We start from the raw sequence: 14,744 nt of genomic DNA, 5'->3' as shown, positions 1-14,744 counted from the left end.
AAATATTCACCAACTTAGCAATAAACACGGAAGGAATATTGCATTGCTTGTGGGCGTTTTACTATTGAAATAATTGATAAGGGTCATGAAATGTGTTATGACATTTTTCAGCCATAAGCTGATAAAGTTTGCGTTGGTAATTCTTGTTTCCGGTCAAGACACTTGAAAAAATAGAAATTTTGAAATTAAAATAGAAAAAAACAAAAAAAAAATACTTTCTGTTAAAATCAAAACGAAACTATTGAACAGGGGAAAAATAACTTTAACTTCGCCATTCTCTTCTAACAAACAATTGTTTCTCGAACTAGTACTTTAAAATAAAACCGGATTTGTTTCTAACTTGAACTTCAAATGATACTGGTTACAAAATAATAAAAAAATCAGTTTCCATTCAGAAAATTCATAGATTCAACATAAATTCTCCTGAATCGAGATAAGATTCCTTATCAAATTTATTTATTCTGGAAAACAGAAAAGACAAAGAAAATTGGTAGAAACAGTATCAAAGTTCATTTGGAATTAAAGGTGGAGTTTCGAAATTTGAGACTTTTGGTTTTCTATACCCAAAATGTCTCAAAACTACTCAATTTTGTAATGATTTTGCAGAATATGAGATTTAAGCTGTAAGTATACCTGCTTCCAAAACTTTTTTCTAAAATAATTTTAGAGCATTTCAATAGGAAATTCGGTAGTAACAAGGAAATATTGGTACTCCATCTTTAAGAAATGAGTTGTTGAAGCCTAGAGCCTTCGAGTTTATGCCAAAATAAAATAGGTCGTTGGTAAGGCAGACGTAGGCTATAAAAACGTTTCAAATAAAATCACCTGTTTTGTGGCAATCTATGTTGGAGTTGACAAGACTTACAAGAGGGTGAATGCAAATCGAAGATATTTGCGAAAATTGTGATAAACTATTCGTAAAATTAAAAAAAAACAGTTGGTATACCTTAATTGAAATACCTTGAAACTACAGCAAATGCATTAAAAATGCCAACTATTGCCTCATCTCTCTTAACCCTTTTAACCCATGCTCTTATCACAATGATTCCGTGCATTTTTCAACTTTTCGAGTAAAACCTTACATCATTACCCCTGTGTACTCTATCTTTCACACACTATTACTCTTTTTCTTATCAATAAGTTCATCGATGAGACCATCTGCTACTGATCTCTTTTTGCTTTAGCAGTGCTGTTTCAATGTGCAAAGTTGAAAGACGAAGAAAATTGGTTTTTTATTGAGTTTTAGTTGCAAAAAAAAATAATAAAAAAGGAAAGAAAATATCGAGATAGAGATGAAGAGAGCTCTATTTACAAGACAGATGGGAAGGGAATTTTCAGAAGTTTTTAGTTTTTTTTTTACCGGGCCTGGTTTGAAAAGTTTACAAGACAATTTTTTTGTACAAACTGATTTGATTTCAGAGTTTGGAAATTTAGGAAAAAAGGTCAGTTAGGGATTTTATGGTGTTTTTGTGTTGGGCGAATCGTTACTCGGAATCTTCATCTTTGTAGAATCGACGCATTTTGACAAAGTTCTGAAAAAAAAACCAGGGTTTTTAAGTCTCTAAAAGTTTAAAAAATTCAAATTTGAAAAATCACATTTTCAGTATTTAGTTTTTTCTCAAAAAAAAAAGTTGAGACTAGCTTCTATAGTAGGCAGGCGCGTTTTCAGGGTCAGGCACCTGCCTGACATCTGCCTGCCTATCTGCCGCCGGACACTTTTTGGTTCCGCGCCGTACTAGACAGAAAGCGCAGCTCACGTCACGAGGTCGGTCTAGATAGACAGACGAAGCAGGCGTTTCGGCGCCTACATTAATGGCCTTTTCTCTATCATTTTTCAAAACTACCTCAAAAACTGTAGCACTTACATGTGGTGTGGTTGTGAATCTGAAGCAAGTGTTGGCTGGAATCAAAATCAAATCCCCGTACTCGCAGAAAATACGGACCCATTGACCATTCTTATCCTCCACATCATAATAAGCTGTACCCTCAATGATCATTCTTGCCTGCTCAAATGGAACCGATGATTCCTCGAATAACTCCTCGATCTTATCATCGAAGTTAGCAGTTGTCTCGGCGTCCAAAGTGAAAATATCCTCTTTTTTGAAACTATGCTCCAGCTTCAAGGTTGTCAATCGCTTGGCAAGAGCAACTTGATCAAGTGTGTCCAACTTCCAGTAAAGTGTTCCGGTTCTCTTGCTCAACTCATCTGGAGTGATCTTCTTTGGTGGGAAAAGATGATGTGGGAGTCTTGGGTCACCACATGGGTATGGCTCCATTTGCCAGATTTGCACCATTTTTAACTGGAAATCAAAACTGAAAGCAGGAGAAAATAAAGGAAAGAAGGGAAAAAACAAGTTTAAAAAAAAGAAAATCGAAAATTCACAAAAAAAAGTTTCAATTGGCAGAAAAGTTAAATTAGGTAAATTGTAAAAAAAGACCTGTAAAATGTCGGATGCTTGAAATATCACAAACAAACACTAACTAGAGACTGAACGTCGTGCGTCAGAAGGATAAAGCATAATTGCATTGATACAGTGAGAATTAAGAAATCAGTTACCTACGCGTGCTTTCTCCTAAACTGAACAGGCTAAACTTTCAGCAAATCAATGAACAATTTTCAAAAAACAACCTAGACTGTGCAAGAACCAAATATCAGATTTCCAGTCAGAATTAAATGAATAGGCGGTAGGCAGGTACCTACGCGTACCTGCCTACCAAAGCAGCCTTATCCGTGCCTACTGCTAACCTATGGCTCGGCTTGAACTTTTTTAGCTGGCGGCGTAAGCCTAAACTGTGAAAATACCAAATATTGACGTTTAAAATATACTGAATAGGCAATGAGCAGGTACGAAGGCCTGAATATGTCTCTGCCTACCAAGGCAGCTTCAAATGAAGCACTGAAACCATGTGCGATTCGAGATGAAAGGGTCAGATCAGAAGAGTAGTACGGGGGCGGAAGTAAGTCTACAAGTGGCCAGGTGGTTGTTGAAATGAAGAATATTGTCAAATTGAAGAGGCGACTTCAAGCCCGCCTTCTTTTTTCTTTATATTTCTTTTCCTCTCCATCTCGAATGGCAAATCGAACAAGTAGAAAGAGGAGGAGAATTTGAAATAAAAAATAGATAGGTCTACTCTCTTTTTATCATCACGGGTTGATATACAGTGGAGAACAAACCGAATGTGGTAACCTTGGCGGGGTAGGTAGGGGTAAAAAGAGATTGGCAACTTGATGATTGAGTTTTGTAAATTGGCTATTCGGCCGATTGCCGACACGTCCTCGACGACTTCATTTGAGTTATCAGTGGGAGTTGATAGGCTAAAGATATTGGTTCATTTGACAAGTAGGGTAATTTGAATTTGAAATCTCGTGTTCCATAAATGTTTAGAGTTTGTTCGTCGAACTCTATGCACTGATTTTTGATATATTTTTTTTGGGTATCAACACGTTTTTGGTGATACCTTCTGACTGATTTTACGATGAAAACAAGGATGTTTGGACGGAGAAAACATGCTGATTTGTGATATTATGGGTACTTGTTTTGCCTAGTTAAGGTCCAATGGCTACAAAAATACAGATGTACCCATCTAGGTAGTCACGGTAGATTAAAAATGGGCAGCTGACATCAATTCAGGCCGGAGTTAATCAGTTTATAATTTTTTCACAATTTATTCTGATTTTTATTATCTTTGAAGAAGCTAGAAGAAAATTATAGATTTTTTTATTCAAAGGTTCGTCTAGGTTAAAATATTTGGAAAATCATTATGGTTATGAATTCGGATAAGTTTTTGTGCCTACTTGCCTACCTACCTACCTACTTCTATTCGACTGCATTTTTAAAGTTATTGAACTAGAGCTCAGCAATTCAAAATTTGTTTTTATGTACATTATTTCATCGACTAAAAAATCATTAAAAAATTAGACAAGGTAGTAGGTATGCTCGTAGGCACAAAGTAGGCGCATGAAATTGCGTACCTTAATTCTTGTAAAGACAATATTTCGACAGAATTTTTTTTTAAATTTTTAGTTACAAAAGCGGTTTCAATTTTCAGTATTTTTTGAAATTTGAATAAAAATCATTTTGAAAAAAATTTAATGCAAAAATATTTAAAAAAAAACAAAAATATAAAGAATTCCGTTTGAAATTAAATAAAAATTGAATTTAAACAAAAAAATACACAAAAATATCTGAATTTTTTTCGAGCCCGGTATTATTTTTTCAACAGCGGTTTTTGCGGAATTCGGAATAGAAGGTGAGTTCTAAATCAGAAAAAAAAACTGGGGAAAATTTATTTGGAAAATTTTAATTTTGGCTTCTTATTGTTTTAACTAATCAACACTATAAAAAAGTGAATCAAAAAGTAGTAGAACATTTCCCATTTCTTACATTTTATAGAGTAAAGTAAAAAAAAGAAACCTGCTAGGTGTCCTTCATACGCCCACATATTGTCTGGACCAGAACCTTTTGCCTAAAAACAAATTGACAAAATATCAAGAGAAGCTAGTTTTTATCATTGAGTTAACACATTGGACAATAGAATTAAATGATGTTACAGAACAGAAGCAAAAATGAAAAGTGAAGGAAGAAATTACAACAATTCCTACTATTAGTGTCGTACTTTTAGTGATAAGCAAAGCTTTTAGAAGTTTCTATTGTTCTTTTTTTTTAACTGAAACCTATTCAATTGGCAATTACTTGGTCATTAGCACGGGTCATCTAGTCTTGTAGACTACAGCTTAAAATATTGAAGGTCAGAAGAATCTAGTGATATTTTGGTATCTCCACACGGAAACAATTCGACAAATGAACCACAATTTATGTGTTTTGCTTGAAACGAAAAGATTTTTGGTCGAAACGTTTTTGGTGACGTCAAATGTTGTTTCGTCTTCGATGGGGTTGAACGGCAAATTGGTAATGTCTTTATCAGTTGAAGGTCTAATTGGGACAGTTTTTTGAATTTTTTGTTTGACAAGGCCACGTTGTAGAGTTTCTTGGAAAAAAGTTGGTGAGTTTTTGAAATTGTAGTGAAGAAGTTCTATAGTAAGTTTTTGGGAAAATTACGCCTACCTACCTGTCTTCAACGTGACGTACGCCTGCCTCATGCCTGCCTCATGCCATACGTTGCCTACTTTTAAATTGTACCTTTTAAGATTGATAGGAGAAACTGAGGAATTTATAGCAATTCATTTATAGCAATTCGCAAAAACGCCATGCATTGCCGGTAGGCAGATAGGCAGGCGGGTAGGCTAGCATCAGAGAGTGCCTGCCTACCATTGCAACGTTATGAAAAGACATTTATAGTTTTGAGCAACATTTTTTGCCCATTGAAATGTTTTTTTCGTTTGAATAAAAGTTGGAAAATTGTTCTATCAATCTCATCAATGATTCGTCTCAATAATTAGAAAAAATTAAGGTTAATCTTTGATCATCTAGATGAAATTTTGCAGAAACAGGGTTTTGCCAATTTTTTTTTTGCAAGATTACTATATTATCTGCCCAAAATATTCATTGTGTTTTAGTTTAAACGGGGTTGCAATTTTTAAAAATAGGGCTGAAAAGTTAGGCAGGCACGTCAGCCTAATTTTGTATGCCGTCCAATCTCTTGAAAAATTTTTGGCTTTCAAAATTTCAGAAAAATGCAATTTTTGTCGTAAATAAAATAACTATCTGCAATTTGCAAATTTACCAAATTCTTTCAAAATTGTTATTTTTTAATCAGTTTCTGCCAGTTGCCAGTCTGTCAATTTCAGTCAAATTTTGCAAACTTGAGCCAATTGAGCTCACACAAACCGTATAAAATATAAATTTTCTGACCAATTCAATCTGTCGTCGTCACGTTCAATTTAATTACTTCATCTTCTCATCTCTCACCGCATGTTGCTGTAATTGTTATTGAGGTCAGCCAAAATTCGCGAGACATCTCATTTTGGCTATTTTAATGCTTTACACACGTACTGATTCAAACAAACAACTTCTATTCGGGCAGATGGCTGGCCAAGAGTATCAAAAGTTAACAAAGTAAAACTTTCCGAGGCGGGGGAGAAAAAAAAAGATTGAAATGAGAATTAAAATGGCAACAAAGAGAGAGGAAAGTGGAAGGTGGATTGAAAAAAGAAAGGACATGAGAATTGAAATAGAAACAAATACTCGAATGAATATGTAGATGCCGACTGAAATGTATTGGTTGAAGGGAAAGGCTAGAAACAATTGAACATCATGTGTGAATTTCAAGTGGAAATTGAGAAGGTCGACGGTGGATTGAATATTGTTTTTGTCTAGGGAAAACATTTTGATATGGTATTTGATGTTTTGAAAAAGTGGTGAATTTGGGCAAACTACTAAAACTTGCAGTATCCCTAAACTAATATATATATATATATAATGAAAAAACTGGAAACATTTGGTTAAGTAAGGCATTTTTGTAATACTCTTATAGTAGGGCAATGCTTCAACAATTCGCTGAAAAGGTGTCCTAAAAATATTTTCAGATTGACTTTTTTATTTCAATGTGCTCCGTTGTCGATAAATGTTTTGTAATGACCTATTAAAACATACAATTTTAAATGTCGAAAATTCTCAAATTATTTCCGTGTTGCCTATTTTCTATTTTACATAAAAGTAAAAATTTCCCCAAATTGTAATCACAACTAAATTTGGCGCCAATTAGACGTCGTACAATGATTTTCTGATATCATTACTGTCCGCGTGCAGTCTCCACTTTTTTTCGAGGTTAAAAAATAAACCGACGTTTTTTTTGGTTTTTTGGAGACTTTAGATCAAACTATACTCACAATCAGAAACACAATGGTCAAACAAAATCTATCAAGGGAGTGGCAGATTGGACGAATTGTTTTACGATTTTGTAGGATATAATGGTAACTAGAAGATCAAGAAATCGTTTGCTATTATGTTGAGGTTCCAGAAATCTCCAGAGGTCTCCGGTGGAATGGAAAAAATGTTTTGGGGATTTTTTAAAAATGGAATTTTTGTGTTCTGAAAAATTTACAAAGCGCCAGGTTTGTGATTCATACAGTGCGTGCAACTTCTATAGCGCTCCCTATTTTTTTCGAGTTTCAGTACTTTCCCAATTTTTTTTCCAAGAAACGGTGAATGCCATTCGATTTTAAATGTCAAAAAACCCCCCGTCGTAATGGGGTTATTCAAGTAATGTAGCAAAATGTATTAAAATACATTTGTGACGTCACAAATGTATTTAAATACATGTTTTTATATACTTGAATAAGGTTGTGACGTAATTTTTCTACACTTTTTAATTTTCCGACACTACTGGAATAACCCCATAAATTTCCATCAAAAAATATCAAAAACTACGAGGACTAGGTCAAAAAGTCTCAAAAACGACCGTGCAACTTCTATAGCGCTCCCTCGAATTTTTCATATTTTTTTTGATAAAATACCTGGTTTTATGAGATTTCTGAAAAGAATATAGTACTATTTCTGAACAAAAATGATCGTCTTATTTTGGTCTTATTTTCCCCTGGAAGGTCTTATTCTTTGCACTCCCCATTTTCCAAAGTTCATCATAACTTTTTGTTCCAGTGACCACTTCAAGAAAAAACAAGGGATCATTGTTAAATGATGTAAATAAAAGTGCAAACGTGAAGAAAATATCACATGTTAACCACTATTTTCATTCAAAAATTTAAACCTTTTGGGGGTAAAAAGTGAATGACTAATAAATGAATTGGAATTCAATTAAATCTAGCCTAGAGCTCGGTGAATAATCACATTTTGAAGGTACTTCATTATCCGGAGAGCTTTTATGTGCTTTTTTAACGATATGGTTTTTCAAAATTTGAATGTTTTAATTTCAAAGGAAATAAGCAATTTTTGAAACGCTCTATTTTGAGCTTAAGAAGTTTTTTTTTCTGATATAGGTTACAAAAATTGAACAGCAATTTTGGAGAATTTTCTGAAATAGTTATTTTCTGAAATAGGTAGGCAGGCAGGTATAATAGGCATGAAGGCATGAGAGACATTTAGGCATGGTGAGCAGGTAGACATGGTAGGCTGGTAGGTATGGTAGGCAGGTTTCGTACTCGTACATTCGTCCTTGCACTTTTTCATTTTCACTAATATGTTGAAAATGTTCTGAAATATTTTAACAGGTCCAGTCAGGCGTAGGATTAGGGGTAGGCATAGTTAAAAATTTTCTACCTACAAAGTGGGTGCTTATTGAAATCCAATCACAAACCTCCCCCATACATTATTGCTCACGTGAATTTACATGTGCTCACGTGCTTACACATACTGTGACTTTAGTGTGATTCCTAGGTCCCAAGTGAGAAGTTGAAGTATCTATGAGACACATTACTACCTTAATATCATTCATCATTTTGTGCTCTGTCTGGTAGGTAGAACATTTTATTTTCAGATTTTTCCTGCTGTTTCTGATTGTAAGGTATCTGATGTTTTTTATTATGAACAAATAATATACTGGGTTAAGATTTAGAAAGTTTAAGATTTAGTTTTGATTGTCGGTTATGCTTGTTTGGAAACATCGCTATTTTGTGCAAATTCATGTGAATGGTTAGTATTTCTTTTGGAGTTTTGACTTGTTTCGGTCGTTGTTTTCCAAATAATTATAGTAAAATTTCCAGAGCTAATCATAATATTCCTACAGTCTTAAAGTTTACACTTTTAAAATTATTTACGATAGCGCTTATTACGTGTTTTCCTACTTCGGAGTATATGTAGTCTTTGTAGTTTATAGACTCTTGAAGGAATGGTAAGTGACAATTAGTGTTCGGATAGGATCAGGGTACTGTAGTAGTACGGTAAGAGCATAACTGAATTGTTGTATCCTGAAAAGTTGTTTTCTGCTCATTAAGTCGGGATTGCACCCATATCTTGGATTTTTTGATTTTTTTTTCCAGATGTTTTTTTTTGGGTTTATGCTTACCATATTTTGCCTATTAGATTGCATTTTTTTTTAGAGGCTATCTCATTAAGAATGTCCCCATTTTGAACTTATTTCTTGCATATTATATAATTTTTGATCGAAAATAGAAACACAAATCCGCTTTATAGTAGTCTGATTCATTTATATCTAGTTTAAATGTCTATAAAAAAACACATTATAGTTACTCGTTTCGCTCGATCTCGTTTCGTTCCAAACACTTATAGTTACTCGTTTCGTTTGATCTAAAATCGTATTGTTGTATTCGATTGTCTGATGAAAAATCATAGTTTAATACGAAACTTAACAATAACAATGACATCCGTTTTTTCAAGTAGAAAACGGGAAATGTATCCGAGAGGGCCTTGTTCATGTGATGATAACCTGCAATTAGATAGAATAAGTCAGCTAGAAGTTAGCAATTTATCAGAAATTAGAGACGGGGAGGAAAATGCGGAAGGTAGTTAGCTTATCATATGCTTTTTGCTGCTTTTATGTGTACGTTAGGTTTTTGATAGGCTATTTAAAAAAATAAGAAGAAAAAAAAACTGAAGAATCTCATTTGATTCGCTGGAGCCAAATTCGATTGGTCAGTTTTTTAATCTTTGCTAATTGGGAAAAATATATATTGTTTCTCGTATTTCCGTTAAATCAAATTTGAACAATAAGTTCCAGTAAAATCAATGCACTTTTGCAATTTCTACTTCAGTTTTCAATCATCATAGAACTTCCGCGTTTTATTCAATACCTTCAGTTAACGTAAACGTGTTTTTAAAATACTTTAATTAAAGGTGTATCTTGTCAACTATGAACGTATCAACTCCAGGATTTCAAAGATGTGCTACTGAAAATGAAATGATAGGCAGAACGGCGTTTCTGTTTCAATCAAATGTTTATACAAATAACATAATTGCAATTATTACATGGACTTTGACAGTTGTTGTAAGTTGCATTGAATACTTATAACCAAAAGCTCTGATAAACTCAAAAGTTCAGGTATTGAGAAAACTATACACAAAGTCAATTTTCCCAAATTCAACTCTCGTTTTACTGGTTGCAAGTCTGGCAGTTGGAAGTATTCACGAATTTTTATATGGTTTTATTCAGGTAATTTTTTGAGCACAACTGTTTGGAATTTCATTTAATCCTATCATGACTGAAAAAAGTTGAACCAAATTATTGAGCATTTTTAGAAATTAAATTACTCCAGAACTGGTCTCTCCTACGATCCCTGGTGTACTGGGATCAACCTTGCAAAATAATGTTCAACGAATACGAATGTTATCCATTTTACACTGCAAACATATTCATTCGATTGTTGATGATATGCACAAACTGCGCCATCACTATTGACAGGCATTAATTTGAATATTTCCCGCCAGTAACTAATAATTATGCTTTCAGACTAATCACACTTTCCAATGTTGGTATTAAGTCTACCGCTCAACGAGGAATCGTTTTATTTATACTCTCGGTTTGTCAGATGATCAAGGACCAGACAACATTGGAACAAGTTTCAGATACTTGTATCAGTCGGGGTCTGTATGTATATGACTAGCGATGGTCCAAATGATAATCTACAGTCGAATTGTTTTCAAAGACAAGGCAGAAATATCGATGAATTGACCACTCAAATCATGATTTACCTATATATTATTGCAATATGTTTATCGCTAAATACCATAGGATGGTTTATCAGTTGGAGGAATTTGAAGAAGTTGGTTTTCCTACGTACTTTCTTTTCTTTAAATATTTCTGGATCTCTGTTGTGCTCCTTCTTCTCTGTGCGCTTTGGACATAGGCCCACTTGAAATAGTCCCCGGCAAATTTTTTAAATGTGTACTGAATAAGAATACCACTTTAAATGGAACTACAATTGTTTCAGCCTTTTTACGGGGCTGAAACAATTGATGTTAAATAATGATGAACTGAAGCACAGTGTTGGAAAATATTATGCAGAACTTGTTGCACCTGAATTACTTTACTTTGACGGCTTATATCTTGACTGTCTTGAACTTAATCGAAAATATTTTACTATCAAAATATCGAAAAATATTTTTCACATGTTTTTCCAGTTGACAAGTTTTTGATAAAATAAAAAAAAACCGAAATATGCGCTGTCAAAGTGGAGCAAGATTTTTTTAAATTGGATTTCAGAGACAAATTCAACCTGGCTGTACAAATGTCAAAACAAGAATCCATCAACTCATCCTTGGTGGTTACCTGGTACCTGGTTTCTCAGATTATCTTTCTCGGGCTATATTCTATTCTTATCTATGCAGTCATCAAATTGAAAGATGTAATCGGACCCTTATTAGTTACTAATGTAGTACTTTGGTGTTATGTAGGTTTGCAGTTTAATTTGAACTACCTCGAGTTTTATTTTCAGACCTACACATATGCGTGCATGTTCCTTCCAATAATTATTTTGACTTCTACCAAAATAATTTCACTACAGAGAAGAGAAAAGATTAATGGGTTGACTAAAGAAAATCAAAATGAAAATCAAAAATCATATTTCGACAAGTTGGATCGATCATGGAGTCAAGGATATGGGAATAGATATGCACCGAATGTTCCAGCTCCTGTTGTTTGTATTAATTCAAGTTGATTTTCAGTTCTAAAGTTGAGAAATTGTTATAAAATATGTTATTTATTTTAAATTATTAAGTTATCCGTGAAAGCAAAATTAATTCAAAAATAAAAGAGGACCGTTAAAGGAGCACTTTGAACTGGAAAAAAAGTTGATCTCAAAATTGTTACAAACATTTTTTAAGACGCTAGTTGCCTGCTTGGGTGGAGGTATTTTTATCAAACTTTCGAAGCTCATGACTGTTCCCTCTTTCTATAAAGTCACTCCGCAACGAATCTTGTTCTACGAAATAAACAATAAAGGGAAACATTTTATGAACCGAGACATTATGCGAGTTCACAAGGGAAATATATCAGCTGATAATCAATAGTTCTATGAAAGTATTTTCTTTCAAAATTAATTTTTGTGTTAAAGATTCAGAATGATTCTACAAAAAGGTTGCTGCACCGGACTACACGTTTAAAAATTCCAATTTTAACTGAAATTTCCCAGTTCCATTTTGCAGTTTTAATTTGTTTTTAGTTTATTCATTTAGATGAATCATGTTTTAAATTTTGGTCAGAAATGTCTCCTAACAGCAACGATCAGTTTATTGTCAACATTTTTCAAACTAGTTCCATCGCATTCTAGGATCTCAAGGGATTTATATTATCACATTAAATGACTCAATGTGCAGACAAAATTTTGAGCCAGAGCTAGAAGGTTTGACTGGGTATGACGTCCTGCGTTTTAATTTTCGAGTTGTAGACAAAAATTGCAAAAATTGGTGCGGCACAGTGTTGCTGTAATTTCGGAAAAGTTACAAACCATTTTTTCCAATTGTTGAGACAATTTTTCTCAATAAAAATTCATTTAAAAAAATGCAGAAATATATATATTTTTTAATTTTTTATCAGTACTGTTGTTGTAAGGTTTGAAGTTGGTATACTTTTGGAAAAAAATGCGAAAAATCTGCATTAACTTTCAAAAGGTGTTCTCTGAAATAACTCAAAATTCATCACTCATCCCACTCACAGAATAATTTTGTTCCTCATTTTCCGTTTCTTGTTATTGTCAACTTATGTATATTGTAGACATTTCCCTCTGGACAACTCATCTTCATGTTTTTTTTTCAGATAGAAAAATCTAGAATTTCTATTGATTGCTTCAAAATGAATTTATCCGACGTTTTGCCAATTATAACTAATGGCTCCTCCTGTGCTTCAGAATTTGAAATTGGGGAAAGAACTTCTTATTCTTCTCGACTTAATATTTTTTTGCATAATTTGGTGATAATTTTGACAATGGTATTCACGAGAAAAGTAAGCCATCTTATTTTTAAATTGTGTCTAAAAGTCAATCCTAGTATAAGTTCTGGTTAAAAATATATGTATAGTGAATACACTTTTCTTCAAATTTCAAATTACAAACTTTGAAGCGTATAGGCAGGCATTTTTGTACCTATGTTAAAGTTTATATCCATTTCTCCAGTTTCATGATAATTTCAGGCGGTCAAAATAATGCTATCAAAAAGTATGTTCAGTACAACGACAAGGAACTTATTATTCTACTGTATGAATTATTACATTTTTCATGATATCTATTTTGCATTTACAATGGTAAGAGTCCGGTTTTGAATGCTTTCTTTCAGTATTTTATGTGAATATTTTTTGTTTGTTTCCAGAATTGGTCTTTATACCGGTCAATAGAAAAATCAAACAATTCCTGTGGAATAATGTTCAAGGGAAGTGAATGCTTTTCCTATTATGTTATAGGAATATTTGTGCGGGTTCTTTTGCTTACATCTCAGTTTGCAGTTACTATTGAAAAGTATAGAATATTCACAATATTGTTGAGTTAAAAAAAATTTCCAATCCCTCTTTTTAATTGCAGACTAATTGTAACATTTCTCCCAAATTCGGATCTTATTAACTCTGGAACATTGAACATTATGACTTTTATAATGTCTGTTATTATTACAAGTGCGATCAGGCCGCCATCATATTCTCAATACAATAATCCAAATTGCTTCCAACAAATTTATCCCGAAATGGAAACTATAAAGTATGAGTTTGTACTGTTTTACCTAATTGGAAATTTTGTTTTCAGTTACCTAATTCATTTAATGATTGGATTTGATTTGATTTGTTTTCCAATCAATTTCTTGATAATGATTAGATATCGAAGGAAATTTTTGAAGTCTCAGAACAGGTTTTATTTATTTATATTTTTGTTAATTATTTTAAAAACAAATTTCAAAACTTCCAGTGGTGATTACAATTTAAAATCTCGATATAATAACAAAAGTAACATGAACTCATCAATTATAGTGTCCTTCATTTCTTTTGTGCAAACTCTTATCTATACGATTTATATTCTTGGATTCTTTATTGTATTAAACATTTACGTAAATGCAGATGGATTGTTTTATGGAAATAATGTTGCGCTTTGGTTTTATGTAAGTTTATTTGTTTTGAATTTTAGAGGTGAATTAGCTTTATAACCTATGAATATGTAACTTGATTTAAATTTAAATATCTCGAAAGAAAAAAAAACGGATCTAGTTTTTTTTAGACCGTCCGCGCCAATGAATTGTCTCTTTTTGAGATTTTCGCGTTTTAAAGTGAGAGTCTGGAAGAATATTGTTCCTGAAACCTATAATAATTGTTTTTACCTTATCAGCCTATGGTCACAGGCATTATCAAATCTTACATTTTTCAGAGCTTCCCGATAGCTGGCCTTGCACTTCCTTGTTCGATAATCCTTTCATACACCGGAATATCTATCAAAAGAAAAAACAAAATAACAGTTATGAACACAAAAATAACAAAATCCGGAAATTACATGCAAGATGCATATTTCAAAAGTTTGGCAGACCAATGGAATTCTGCGAGAGTGACTGAAGTTGGATCCTGACAAAAACATACTTCCTGAGTTTTTCGGTATTTCTGTTAACTTTTTTGTGATTCATATGTATTAATCACAACGTAGTATCTTTTGAAAATCGCGAATAACAGTCATGTGTGTTTTATAATTTCATATTACATTTTTTGTTCCATCATATTCCCATTTTCTGTGAGTAAATGCCGTCCATGTTTCTTTTAACTTTTTGCTAGCATAATTTTTTTTCTGATTTTTTCTTTGAAAATTTTGTTACTTTGAAATAAGAATTTAAAAATGGCAACCGAAATTTGCCAGTTAACTATAAGAACCTTACAGTTAGTTTTAAAATTGATGAAGTTCAAATTATTTA

At 32.9% G+C, this 14,744-nt stretch overlaps 3 protein-coding genes and 1 non-coding gene across 4 annotated transcripts; 2 read left to right on the top strand and 2 right to left on the bottom strand.

The window, feature by feature from the left end:
- Nucleotides 1-1,217: 1,217 nt before the first annotated feature.
- On the bottom strand, nucleotides 1,218-2,312 carry K07E1.1 (putative inactive acireductone dioxygenase 2). Its single transcript, NM_062403.6, has 2 exons — nucleotides 1,866-2,312; nucleotides 1,218-1,532 (listed from the first exon to the last, which is right to left on the bottom strand). Exons 1-2 carry the CDS (start codon nucleotides 2,292-2,294, stop codon nucleotides 1,485-1,487), a joined length of 477 nt encoding a protein of 158 aa, NP_494804.2. The 5' UTR covers nucleotides 2,295-2,312; the 3' UTR covers nucleotides 1,218-1,484.
- A 654-nt stretch (nucleotides 2,313-2,966) lies between these two features.
- Nucleotides 2,967-3,184, bottom strand: K07E1.2. The gene has a single exon (NR_101681.1). It is a non-coding gene; the product is annotated as a small nucleolar RNA K07E1.2 (small nucleolar RNA).
- Nucleotides 3,185-9,726: 6,542 nt separating this feature from the next.
- On the top strand, nucleotides 9,727-11,530 carry sra-34 (Serpentine receptor class alpha-34; the record flags this gene model as incomplete). The annotated part of the gene is made up of 7 exons (NM_182260.4): nucleotides 9,727-9,861; nucleotides 9,916-10,026; nucleotides 10,130-10,275; nucleotides 10,324-10,393; nucleotides 10,440-10,636; nucleotides 11,077-11,263; nucleotides 11,309-11,530. 7 exons carry the CDS (start codon nucleotides 9,727-9,729, stop codon nucleotides 11,528-11,530), a joined length of 1,068 nt encoding a protein of 355 aa, NP_872060.2.
- Nucleotides 11,531-12,663: 1,133 nt separating this feature from the next.
- sra-36 (G_PROTEIN_RECEP_F1_2 domain-containing protein) lies at nucleotides 12,664-14,407 on the top strand (the record flags this gene model as incomplete). Its single annotated transcript, NM_062402.3, has 7 exons — nucleotides 12,664-12,813; nucleotides 13,000-13,110; nucleotides 13,176-13,321; nucleotides 13,385-13,555; nucleotides 13,601-13,702; nucleotides 13,760-13,949; nucleotides 14,213-14,407. 7 exons carry the CDS (start codon nucleotides 12,664-12,666, stop codon nucleotides 14,405-14,407), a joined length of 1,065 nt encoding a protein of 354 aa, NP_494803.3.
- Nucleotides 14,408-14,744: the final 337 nt, after the last annotated feature.

This window comes from Caenorhabditis elegans, chromosome II (assembly GCF_000002985.6).
Source record: "Caenorhabditis elegans chromosome II".
NCBI lineage: Eukaryota > Metazoa > Nematoda > Chromadorea > Rhabditida > Rhabditidae > Caenorhabditis > Caenorhabditis elegans.
The sequence above is the reverse complement of the archived record's forward strand: the minus strand, read 5'-3'. Positions and strand labels throughout refer to the sequence as shown.